Below are 13,044 nucleotides of genomic sequence, written 5' to 3' on the forward strand. Positions count from 1 at the left end.
ACGGTGTTTTTCTGTTGTATAATTAAAGGTCCTTCAAACGTTTAGGGTGCCAATTCATGTTAAAGAATATGCTAGTATTTTGCACAGATCCTTTTCAATTTGTAAGGAAGGAAATTGTAATCTCATGGAGAAAATGTTTGTTCTAGTTACTGGAGAAATTAAGACTGATTAATTGGAACCATGCAGTAACACGCACATTCTTTGAACTACTTTACATTTCCTGTAGCAAAATGCTTTTGGTCTTCTATTCATGGATACAGTGTCTGCAGCTTAGGATGTTCCACGCTCACAGTGGACTGGTTTGCTGCAATATACATATTGCATTGGTCATAGCCCTGATGTCCTGTTTGCCCAAAAAAACATACTTAACATTATTTAATCTCCTTGATACTTAGTGTCTTTTTCAAATTTTCAGGTTGATATGCAACCATGTACATATTTGGTACCTTGGAATACTTGCAGAGATCTACCTAGGGACAATTGAGTGCAGGATATACAGAACAAGTATTCAGATCAATAAACACGCCATTCAAATGTAATAAAGTGCACAGTGCATGCAAATGGGGTTTAGTTTTATTTTAGTTTATTGTCCCTTCAGAAATGAACTCTCTGTTGTGTTTATAATTTCAGATACATAGAACAAAAAAATACAACTAGAGACAGTAAAATGTGCTCTGTATAAAACAATAACATAAAGGACAACACAATGTAAGCTTACATACCCAGACATGAACTATTGTCATCTTTTTGGTGTAAAAATACCAATAATTAACATTACAACTGCATTACACAAAGGATCTTTCACCACTTTTATGTATCCTTGTTTTTTAGTGTATTGGAAGATTAATCAGCAGTAGTGAGAATGTCTGCAGCTCAGGAACAATCATTCCAATAATAATTTGCATATTTACACAACAACTGGCGACCTGTCCAGGGTGTACCCCGCCTTGCGCCCGATGTCAGCTGGGATTGGCTCCAGCCCGCCCGCGACCCTGTACGCAGGATAAGCGGTTGACGATGGATGGATGGATGAATATTTACACAACATAATACCACATACTACATACATAATTGCAATGCTGTCCCATCTGTCTTATCTGTCTTCAGTTTATGCCCAGTACTTGGTATTCTATATATGGTTGGTCCTTCATCAGCTGTGCCACCGTCAGAAATAAAACAACCTGCATTATAAAAGGAAAGAAAGGAGAGGAGGTTTCTGGTTAACTGCCAAAATAAATAATGCTCAATAATTAATGTCCAGATTGGAATAATTACTATTGTCAATTAATCAAAATGTTTTCACAATTCTGATGACCAGCAAATGATACAAAGAGATAATATTCAGATTATTCAATAATGAAAATAATCATTACTGACAGCCATAGTATGCTAACTGGCAGAAACAGTGGAGCATTTAGCAGCTAAAGAGCCAGATATTTCCACCTGGAGTTGGTGGAGACAAAAACAGAGCTAAAAGCAGAGTGAAGATTGGACTTAAATTCAGTGGGTGATCAGAAACACAACAAATGAATGCTATTGTTCACCACATTCGCCACAACAACTTTTTAAGGTGTCAAGGTGATAATATGTCAATGTTGTGTATAGATCTTGGACAAAATAATTTTATAAGAAATTAAAAGATCAGGAAATGAACCTTTAAGGAACCACCAATCTAAAGTAGCAAAATATCCTTTCTATCTGTGTTTTATTTTTATGTCACGATACATTTTGTATTAAGTGTACACAAATAGTCCAAAAATGTTATTAAGTTTTTCACACCTCCACCACAAAAACCAGCAGGGAGCCCCAGATGATGAAACTCAGCACAAACTGTAAGGCCATCTCCAGCTTCACATGGCAGCCCTGAAAAAGAAAGACATTTGAAAAGCTAGACAGAGAAACAGAAGGGTTCTATTGAACATTCATACTGGAGCTAATGTTTATAGGCGTTAAATCTATATCTAGATGTCTACCTTTTCATAAAGCTGCCATGGCTGGTCCACAGTGCCATTGCAGGAGGGGAAAGTAGAGTTGCAGCAGCTGCGAGGAACCAAGAGTCCTCCTGTTTGGTTAAACCAGGAGGTTTCCAGCCAGTCTCTGTAGTCATGGACACCACAACACTGCAACTAACAGGGACCAAAACAGAAAATATTCTAATAATATCAATCAGAAAAAAATCTTCAAAAATACATCTTCAGTTAATGTGAGAGTTATTGTAGGCAGGACAAGACATCTGTGATGGCACCATAAGTTGATGAATGGATTATGTGAGGCCTGAGGTTTGGTTTGGGTTGAGGTGAGGTGGAGCAAATCAGGGCCAACTATCACAGCTGATACCTTTCAATCAAGACAATTACCTCCCCGACATAGCCCTCTTTAAGCTTCAATGTCATTTTAAGGAAAAATACATTTCCAAATTGCCATGTAAAATTTTCATTTTCAAGACAGAATCTGGCGACCATTAGAGGAAGTGATGCCCAAGGCACTTATATACCAACACTTAGTTGCTGCTGCTTGTTTTCATGTCCCTGCTAATTGTGTGTTTTGCTTAAGTAAGTGTTTGTGTTGGGTATATTGGCATTCTAATTAGGTATTTACACATTTTACACACCAGATACAGACCTGCACAGGGTCTGTGGATGAACCAGTTGGGTTATGACTGAACACACACCTTTTCTTGTGTGATATCCACAGCTCGAGAGTTGGGGTCCTGGCTGCTGCCTGTGTATTTCTGAAACACCCCTCTGAGGGGAGCTATGTCTAAATCCAGCTAAACAAAAGGAAGTACACACAAAGAATATAAATGGGACCACCCCTCCGAATAGTCTACAGTGTCATGAAAACAAAACTTTCCAGTGCACATTAATTTTTGTTCAAATAACATACCTTTGTAGAGTGAAAATAAGCCAAGGCAGTAGCTGTACTTTCCAGACAAAAGACCAAAACTAGCAGATAAACAAACTGAAGAAGAAAACACTTTATTATTATCATTCTAAAGGCTGACTTACATACAGATACCCACATTCACACAAACAACCTTACCAGTCCCTGCTTAAAGGTGGAATCTCTGAGGTTCAGCCACGTGCCGAAGCACCCACTGGTCACCAGGAACACAGCGCTGCAAAGAGCTAGGCCAGCTGGCAGAGTGATGTAGGTGTGAGAAAAAAATAAGCTGTTTTGTTTGTATTTTATCAGCAGGTAGACTCCACTCAAGCCCACCACCAACCCCAAAACCTGTTAGATAAAACAATAATAATAATAATAAGATTCAATATTACACAACAGACAGTGTGAGCATTGTGTCTGTAATTGCTGCATGGCAACACTCATAAGCTCCAGGACCAGTCACCAGCCCCTTTCTGACATTCCTTAACTCTTTTTAAAGGGATAAAGGATTTGTTCAACCATTTAGGAAATACGTTTTTTTTGTATTTATCATTAAACAGAACATGTCTTGTTACAATAGAACTGAGTTACATGACTGCCAAAAATAAAATTAAATGATATGAAATGCACCATTTTTTTTTTATTATGGTTATAAATTTTATGGAAAGACAGCCAATCCATTTTGTTAGTTCCTTTCTCTAAGCAACACGTGCACACTTGCACTCTAGTGTCACATGACATGTCACATGTGAAAAAATCAAATACCTGCATATTATATTGGGCATTTAATTCACAAACGATGTATATTTTACTACTTGTAGCTCTTTTTTATATGATTTTAAACAGAAGTAGGCCTAGGCCAAAGATAAATAGTCTATCAAGATTGTTTTTTATGGTAACATAATAATCCTAAGTGACAGAATAAAAAAACAATACAAGATGCTGCAAATACGGCAACAGTGATAAGGTCTTACATACCCACAGAAGTTGACACGTCAACTGGAGTGCTGTTTTTAAAGCGTTTCTCCTCCGATCACTCATTTTCGGGACTTTAAGAGCTGCGGGGAAGGAGCGCGCAGTAATGGACGCAAATCTGAACGCGCTATTGCGAATATGGCTCAATCATAACTGAACAATAAAGCTTTAATGTGAAGAAAATGCAATGTGTTTGATGAAATTAGGATAACTTACAGGCACGAGGATGGCTATAGCGCTGTAAACAAGTGCAACTTCTCTTCCGCGATGGACAAAGACCAACTTCCCCAAAGAACGCGGAAACATAGAGGGTTGGTGGAATCAGCACTGTGGTTTATAGTTTTAGAAGATCCTGCACAAGATCTGACATCCTTTGCTTGATGTGCAGCCAATTTTTTTTATTCAAATAAAACTTAAAATAGTGTAACATTCATTTGTCAACATTATGTGTTTGAGACGATAATGACACCGCAAATGCATTTTTGCAATTCTACATGTGATCAATGCTACTCTCTAGCGGATTTAAGCGAAATAACTGCAAAAGGAGACATGAACAATCCTATCCAGATCTGGGACCAGGCGGTTCATGATCAGTGGTGGGAGAAAAGGCCTATTTTGTTACTTAAGGGAAGCATTCAAAACATAACTCAAGTAAAAGTGTAGACTATCAACAAAAGCCGAAGGACCCCTCTGTGTTATCATTATGTACAACGTTCAATCATTGTTGTTACTGATTAATTAACTTCTAGGAGAAGCTATTTTACCCACTTTATCTACTGTATTATCTATAATAATGTATTCACTTTATAAACAGATTATATTGTTTAATGTCTTAATCTGTCAGGTAACAAGCTGTAAAACAAATGTAGTTGTGACTGGTTGCTTTTCAGTCCCTCTCTTCTACCACACTGTTTCATGTATAAACCTCCAGATTGCTCTCTGTCCCGTTCTCTGGTTCCCCACGCCTGCCATCCTCTAGCTCTCCACCAGATTCCCTCAGACATTTCCTCCTTTCCCTTTCATCTGACTACCACACAGAACTACTCACTTCCCTCATCAGCCCTGCAGTTACATGTTTGTTTGTTGTCATTGTATCCTGTTTGCCATGTTGCTAGTTGATTGCTGAATTTTGCATTTCCATTACCTAGACCAATGTCTGCCCCAGTTGTTTGCCTGCCTGCCTGGCTGCCTGCTTACAAACCAAATAGTGATGGGAACGCCGAGTCTTTTTATTGACTCGGATCTTTGAATCTTGCTCAGTAAATTGAACACATTTTTTTTAGATTCATGTTGTTCATTTTGACTGGTTATTGTTGGCTGTCCCAATGACAATTAAGCAACTCAAACCCAAAGAAGTTAAGAGTTCGAACTAATCATTTCTGTTGACTGAGCCAATACAGCTGCCATGTGACAACTGAACGTAAGAGTCCAAGACCATTCATGCATGCGTGAAAATGAGCGAATCACTCACTGAGACTACTTGTTACTCCCAAGTCATATAAAAGATTAGTTGAAAATGACCTAAAATAACGACCAAAATCACGACCAAAATAACACTAGTACTAAGACTTGCCTGTAAGTAACCAATTTGCCCATTTTGCCTGCATTTGGGTCCAATCCTCATTGCCCTGGCAAACCCATCCTTGACAGCAGTACAGTAAAAACTAAATTTCCCAATGAAATGTGGTGGAGTACATTTTAAAAGTGTTAGAGAACTCACAGTGCCTGAAAATTGTACTGAAGTAGCCTACACATCGTGAGTAAATGTATTTATGTTCCACTCAAACCTACACTATTTCATCAGATGGATACAAAAATTATGCAGCATGGTGTGCTTTAATGCCCAAAGTCTAATATTGTGCTACAAAGTTTATAACCAAAAAGTATGGTGTAGTTGTTATAGCAGTGATAATGTGAATCTGTAGTTAGTGCTTGGTGAGGTTTTTCAGTGTATAGATACTTGTTCACAGTGCAGGAGGTTTTTGTACGGCCACTTAATGTGTTTGTGTCACTGTGGTGGACTTTTGGTGGAGGAACCAAAGTCATCGTTGACTGTAAGTACCAGAGATTTAAATTTTATACAACATATTGCAAATGTGACTCTGATCAAGTTCAGAGTTTGTATATTGTTGATAATTTTTGTTATTTTTGTAATCCACGCTGAGCTCACACTCTGAGACAAAACTTTATACCATTCATTGTATATAATTTAAATTTAAAGAAACAAAAACTAACTCATTCATTTTATGTTTTCTATTTTTATTGAAACATTGAATTGTTCTAAAATGTTTAAAGTAACAATTTGTCAAGTAAAATTTTTAATGCATAAAAATAATATCAGGAGTATTTTTTTTTTTATTAATTGTGAACATTCAAACTATAAGTCCAAAGTGGATGCCTGTTGAACACAAATATGATTTTATCAGTAAATGCAGCTTATCTGTAGTGAAAAGGAAGTGAAACAGAAGAAAATCATCACAGGGATGAGTTATTCACTGTCACACATTATGAAACACACATGAAGATGTCATCATTAATCATTATCAGTTAACCTTTTTAGTTGCATTTACACTTGAATCGTGTGTCTGATGGTTTGATATTGAGTGATTTTTGAACAGCAGCACAAGCTGTTTTATTTGATAAAATATAAGAAATTACCAGCATATCATTTTTCTCCATTGCCAAGCCTCCACTCTCATTCTTTTGTCTTTCTCCCCCTCTCCTCCCTTTCGCTCTCCTCCAGTGGGTGTGGTGTGGCCCACCCTGACCGTCCTTCTTTGATACAGATGGGTTGGTGAAGCTACAGATCTCCTCTGTTCACATATTTCTGCAAGTTCCACAGTTCTCTACTCAGTGTTTCAGTGTGCATGTCGCTTTCTAATACTGATCTTCTGCATATTCTTCTTTGTGTCCTTAACTTTTCCAATTAAACTGAATAATATTTCACTCCAAGTGAAACTTTTCACTCATTAAAAATGTGGCATGAATATTAAACCATCATTAAATAAAACTGTGTATTAGTAAGTGTCCTTGTATTTCTTTTACAACACATCATCTCAGCATCATTCCTGATTTTAAAATTTTTTACTTTGTGAAATTCAAATAGAAAATACTACATTTTGAGTATGAAATAATTTGCATTTTTAAAATGAGGCGTAATAAATTTGACAATTTGTCAATTTGTTTGTTTCTCTTGTTATTTTAAATTGTTTTGTACAGCTATCAGAGACACTGTTAAACCTTTGTTGATATCAGTGGCTACAACCCAACAAGAATTAAAGTTTCCTAGCTTACTCATAAAGAGACTTAATAAACTAACAAGAATATACCTTTACAATTGAATATGGAAGAGCTAATGTGAGTTTGTTTCAGAAAGATTTAGATTCATTTTGGTTCTGCTTGATGACTCTTGCGTTGTGTTCACTGGACCAGATAAACAGTCAAACTGAAGGAGGTTTTTGTACGGCTCTAAATCACTGTGTGAACACTCCACCACCATGGTAGCCCAGACTGTAGTAATCTCCAACATCTTCAGCCTGAACACCGCTGATGGTCAGAGTGTAGTCAGAACCAGATCTACTGCCACGGAATCGAGACGGAGTTCCAGAGAAGAGAGTTGATGCACTGTATATAATAAGTAAGGTTTCTGAAGGTACCAACTGAGATCAGCACCAATATTTGAACTCCCGCTGATGGTCACAGTCCCTCCAAGACTAACAGACTTGGATTTGTCAGTCTGAGTCAGAAAATTGTTGGCAGAAGACTCTGAAATTAGAAATTGAATACAAACCTTGAGAATTAGCAGGGTAGATTACAATAAATTAGACATCAATGACTTGAGGCATAAATAAAGATAAGTGATATTTATGCCAAATATGAACTTTGAAATTAACAATGTTAAATTACTGTTAAAGATCTCTCACCCTGACTCAGAAAACCCAACATGACAAGAGTTATTGGCAACATCATCCTGATGCAGTTTTCAGTGTGAGTGCATGAAAACAGTTCAGACTCTCTGTGACATGAGAACTTAAACTCTGAGGAGCAGTGATGCATAAAAGTCATGCAAAATATATTTAAGAAGGCAAATACACAGCTGACTTTGTGTTGCTTTATATCGTTTCTCTTCATTGTGAATATCCTTCTTTTACTTTTGTCTTTTCCCTCATGATTTTGGGCTCATTAACAGATGAACGGCGTCCCCTGCTGGCAAACTGCATCACCACTGGACTCATGATGAACCAACAGACATTCAAGGACTAGAGCAGAAAATTGATTGAAGATCATAACCCAGCTGGACCCCTAAGTACAACGACCAAGATTGCCAAGGCTAAGTGACAAAGTATATCCTCTGAAAGTCTGCTAGAAGATATGAATGCAGCGCTACATGCTATCCCTACTAAAGCCATAACTGAGACAAATGAGTGATGTACACCACAGCAACAGTGATCCTAGAGATGCTTGGATATAAGATGAACACCACAAGCCACAAAGAGCATTACCCCCGTGGAGGAGAAGGCCAGAGGCCAAGGTCAAGGCAACATGGAGAGAGGTTAGTCAGCTGTCAGAGCTACAGAAAGGTGCAAGGAAAGGGCTACCTAAGAACTACAACAAGCTGTCGATACCTGAGGCTCTGGAGACTGCCAAGCAAAGACTTAGTGCTCTGGCTACCCGCCTAAAGAGATACGAGGAAGAAGCAGAAGCCAGGAGAATAAACCAGATGTTCTTCACCGAACCATCCAACATATACTCTCAATGGCAGAGTAATAACACAAGATCAGATCCACCCAGGGCTGAGACTGAACAGTACTGGAAGAACATATGGGAGAAAGAGGCCAACGCCAATGCTCAGTGGACAGTGAATTTAAGAACAGATCACAGCAATCGCCCAGAACAAGATCCAGCACTCCAGATAACACCTACCACCTGAAGAAACTAACGGCACTCTATGAACGCCTGGCAGCACAGATGAACCAATTGCTGATGGATGGGACCCACCCAGAATGGTTAACCAAAGGACGGACAGTCCTGATCATGAAGGATCTCCAGAAGGGAACAATCCCGTCCAACTCCTGGCCAATAACCTGCCTCTGCACAACATGGAAGCTCCTGTCAGGCATCACAGCGGCTAAGATGAGTAGGCACATGGCTCAATACATGGACAGGACCTTGAAGGGAATGGAAAGTAATACCAGGGGAGCCAAGCACCAGCTACTGGTTGATAGAGCAGTCACTCGAGACTACAAGACCGGGCAGACCAATCTGTGTACTGCCTGGATTGACTACAAGAAAGCCTATGACTCAATGCCACATGGATACTGGAATACTTGGGAATGTACAAGATCAACAGGACACTAATAGCTTTCATCAAGAATTCAATGGGGCTGTGGAAAACAAGTATGGAAGCCAACTCAAAGCCAAAAACACAAGTCACCATATACCAAGGCAATGCACTATCCCCGCTGCTGTTCTGCATAGGCCTGAACCCCCTCAGCCAGATCATCACAAAGACTGGCTACAGATACCGGTTCCGAAGTGGAACAACCATCAGTCACCTCCTCTACATGGATGACATCAAACTGTGTGCCAAAAATGAGCGAGACATTGACTACTAGGATCTACAGCAATGACAGTGGAATATCATTCAGACTAGACAAGTGTGGTCGCATGGTATCCAAAAAAAGTGAAAATGATCAGAACCGAGGGGGTTGAACTACCAGAAGGCCACATTGCAGATGTTCAGGACAGCTACAAATACCTTGGGGTGCCACAGGCTAACGGAAACCATGAAGAGGCAGCAAGGAAGTCCGCCACAGCCAAATACCTACAGAGAGTAAGGCAGGTCCTGAAAAGTCAGCTGAATAGGAAGAACAAGATCCGAGCCATCAATACATACACCCTGCCAGTCATCAGATACCCCACTGGTATAATAAACTGGCCAAAGGAGGAGATAGAGGCCACTGACATCAAGACAAGAAATCTCCTCACAATGCATGGAGGGTTTCACCCCAAATCCAGCACCCTGAGACTGTACAACAAGCGTAGCGAGGGAGCCCGAGGGCTAGTGAGTGTCAAGACAACTGTCCAGGATGAAACGACAAAGATCCAGGAGTACATCAGGAAGATGGCCCCCAAAAATAAAGGGCTTAGTGTATACCTCAGGCAGCAGAAACCCGGGGGTGAGGACCAGGAAGACGAAGAACCTTCACGGAGAGACAAGCCGTTGAACGGCAACAGTATCTTAAAGAATAATGTGATTAGCTCAGCAGCTACATGTGAATGTCCTTAATAACTGTTGATGGTCAGGATACTAAAGTGTAGTCGGTTTTTACGTTTTAAAACACAATATTTAATGTTTTTCACAAATAAATGTTTCACTTATTACTAACAAGATGAAGTGTGATGATTTTATTCAGATATTACATTAATGCAAAGTATCTACTAACATTGCAATACAGTAAGTGTAGACAATAAACATATGAGTTGTGTTATCTTTTGACTCCTTGTTAACCAACCTTGTAGCATTTGTAGCACAAAATGTATCATGACAGATTGTAATATTCATTTTAATTATTTTATTAGGTTCATAACTGTCACTTTCTTTTGCAAGGAACATATAACATTGTTGTTCCTTGCTGACAACCATGTGGAGTTATTCCCATAGCCTAACTGAAGGTAAAACTGAATTTCACATTCACTTATTTTTTCAGCCCCTTATACATCAGTACAGATTTAGGGTTTGTATAACTCAAAATGTTCAAAATTTTATTTATGTAAATACCGTATGTGCTTATTCTTTTGGTTGTTATGAATTTTCAAATTTTACTTTAACTTTGATCTTATCGCCCTTATTAAACTGTCTTTATTAAGTCTACTAACTTCACATTTGTCTCATTGCTGTGTACACTGAATTGAAACACATGTCAGTAAAAACCTTGAAATGTATTCAACATGTTAGTGTGAATCTGTAGTTTGCTTGATGAGGTTATTGTCAGCTCTGTGTTCAGTGGTCTGTATCAAAGTCTCTTCCTCTTCAGCAGCTGCAGTCGGTTCCTGCAGTGTCTCTGCAGTCTGATTGAGGGAGGTTTTTGTACAACTGCACATCACTGTGTGAACACTCCACCACTGTGGTAACTCTTACAGTAATAAACTGCTGCATCTTCAGCCTGAACTCCACTGATGGTCAAAGTGAAGTCAGAGCTGCTTCCACTGCCACTAAACCGAGCTGGTGTTCCTGATTCACGAGTGCTCACATATCTTATTAGGAGCTTTGGAGGTTGTTCAGATTTCTGTTGATACCAGTGCATACCCTCATCACCATTAGACCATCTGTAAACAGCTTGGTTGGTTTTACAGGTGAGAGTGACAGTGGATCCTGGAGTAGATGCCACTACAGGAGGCTGAGTCACAGTCACCTGACCACTGCATCCTGCACACAAAAACAAATCATTTGTTTATCAGCAGAAAGAAATGAGAGAAAAGGCAACACATCATGTCTGAAATGTTGCTGAGTGAATGAACCTGTAAAACAGCAGCAGGCCAGCGTCCAGATGAGGATGGTGATGAGAGTCATGGTGGTTGTGGTTTCTGCTGTGTTGATGATGTGGTGTCAATAGATTTTTGAGAACATTTTGATAAATGTAATTATTTGTATAATTATGTAGTTTACTTTTTATATTTAAATAACAATTTTGAGCAGCACACCAAAGCTTGTTCAATCATGTTTTTATCAACTTAAAAAAATAACAAAAATTCGATCTATGTTAACTTTTAAGCACACCGAGACCATTTTACACGTCTTCATCTCATCACGCCTGGATTATTGCAACAGCCTTTTCACTTGTTTAACCCAAAAATCTACTGATCGAGTCCAGACTGTCCAGAACTCAGCTGCCAGGCTTTTAACCAGAACAAAGAAATATGACCACATTACTCCTATTTTAGCTTCATTACACTGGCTCCCAGTGTGTTTTAGAATTGACTTTAAAATTTTATTGATCATTTTTAAAGCTCTTCATGGCCTCTCACCTTGTTATATTTCTGACCTTTTAGTCCCATACGCACCAGCACGTACCTTGAGATCCTCAGGCAGAGGTCTGTTGTCTGTTCCAGAGTCTCCACTGAAAACTAAAGGGGACAGAGCGTTTGCTGTCAGGGCCCCGAGGCTCTGGAACAGCCTGCCCGAGGAAATCAGGAAATCATCTTTTAAGTCCCTTCTTAAAACACACTTTCATAGGAGAGCCTTTCCCGATCTTATTTGACTTTATTTTATCCCTTTTATTTTATTCTATTTTACTTGTTTTATATTTATCTTAAACGTGTATTTTAGTTTTTTCAATGTCTTCTTGCTTTTGTCATGTATTGTTTTTGTATTATTGTCTTTACACTTGTTAAAGAACCTTGTAACTTGTTTTTGAAAAGTGCTCTACAAATAAAGATTTATTATTATTATTATTATTATTATTATATTCAAAGGACATAAGACTATTTCCGAAAAATAATGTATTTTTTTAAGTGATCCGCAACATTTTGGGTTTCAAAGTTACATGTTTTTTCATAAGTTCTATTGAAATTCATCTTGTATTATAGCTAAGATGAGCTACCTCACTACTACCTGTACCTTCATATTTAATGGAAAGATTAGAGAGTGGTATTAGACATCAAGAAAGCAAATATGTGTCATAAGTAAACTAAAATGTATTTTTTGAAGAGATGCAAAACATTTTTATGTGTATTTGAGTTTCTGAGTTAAAAGTTTTTTTAAATTTTAAATATTCTGTGTAAAATAAACAAAGTTGGACATTGGATATCATAACTGTGTAAGTTTCACACTTTGTCATACGGAATTGAAAGAATTGGACAAAAAATGAATATGCCATTATGTTAATGTGAAACTGTAGTTTGTGCTCGGTGAGGTTACTGTCAGCTCTGTGTTCAGTGGTCTATGTCAGAGTCTCTTCCTCTTCAGCAGCTGCAGTCGGTTCCTGCTGTAACAGCTCAGTGTCTCTGCAGTCTGACTGAGGGAGGTTTTTGTACGACTACAAATCACTGTGTGAACACTCCACCACTGTGGTAACTCTTACAGTAATAAACTGCTGCATCTTCAGCCTGAACTCCACTGATGGTCAAAGTGAAGTCAGAGCTGCTTCCACTGCCACTAAACCGAGCTGGTGTTCCTGATTG

The 13,044-nt window shown here is 38.6% G+C and overlaps 1 protein-coding gene and 1 gene segment (V, D, J or C); one reads left to right on the top strand and one right to left on the bottom strand.

Annotated features, from left to right (window-relative positions):
• Positions 1-13,044, top strand: part of LOC119910433 — a 70,450-nt gene that overhangs the window by 30,671 nt on the left and 26,735 nt on the right.
• LOC119910432 (tetraspanin-3-like) lies at positions 562-4,220 on the bottom strand. Of its 2 annotated transcripts, none has more exons than XM_038729060.1 (8): positions 4,078-4,220; positions 3,865-3,944; positions 3,043-3,234; positions 2,887-2,961; positions 2,672-2,770; positions 1,974-2,126; positions 1,780-1,863; positions 562-1,181 (listed from the first exon to the last, which is right to left on the bottom strand). In XM_038729060.1, the coding sequence occupies exons 2-8, from the start codon at positions 3,925-3,927 to the stop codon at positions 1,104-1,106; spliced, it is 744 nt and encodes a 247-aa protein (XP_038584988.1). In that variant the 5' UTR covers positions 3,928-3,944; positions 4,078-4,220; the 3' UTR covers positions 562-1,103. The 2 variants fall into 2 exon arrangements, with proteins under 2 accessions (XP_038584988.1, XP_038584989.1); XM_038729061.1 differs by having other exon boundaries at positions 562-992; positions 1,068-1,181; positions 3,865-4,167.

The sequence above is a fragment of the Micropterus salmoides genome, unplaced genomic scaffold, assembly GCF_014851395.1.
Source record: "Micropterus salmoides isolate LMB-PRFRI ecotype aquatic unplaced genomic scaffold, ASM1485139v1 Ms_hic_scaffold_19, whole genome shotgun sequence".
Taxonomy (NCBI): Eukaryota; Metazoa; Chordata; class Actinopteri; order Centrarchiformes; family Centrarchidae; genus Micropterus; species Micropterus salmoides.

Coding starts and splice junctions, on each gene's coding strand:
- LOC119910432 (XM_038729060.1), bottom strand. CDS start 3,927: ATGAGTGATCGGAGGAGAAACGCTTTAAAAACAGCACTCCAGTTGACG. Junction 2,962..3,042: donor CCACCTTTAAGCAGGGACTG/GTAAGGTTGTTT, acceptor TTTCTTCTTCAG/TTTGTTTATCTGCTAGTTTT. Junction 2,771..2,886: donor CTTATTTTCACTCTACAAAG/GTATGTTATTTG, acceptor CCTTTTGTTTAG/CTGGATTTAGACATAGCTCC.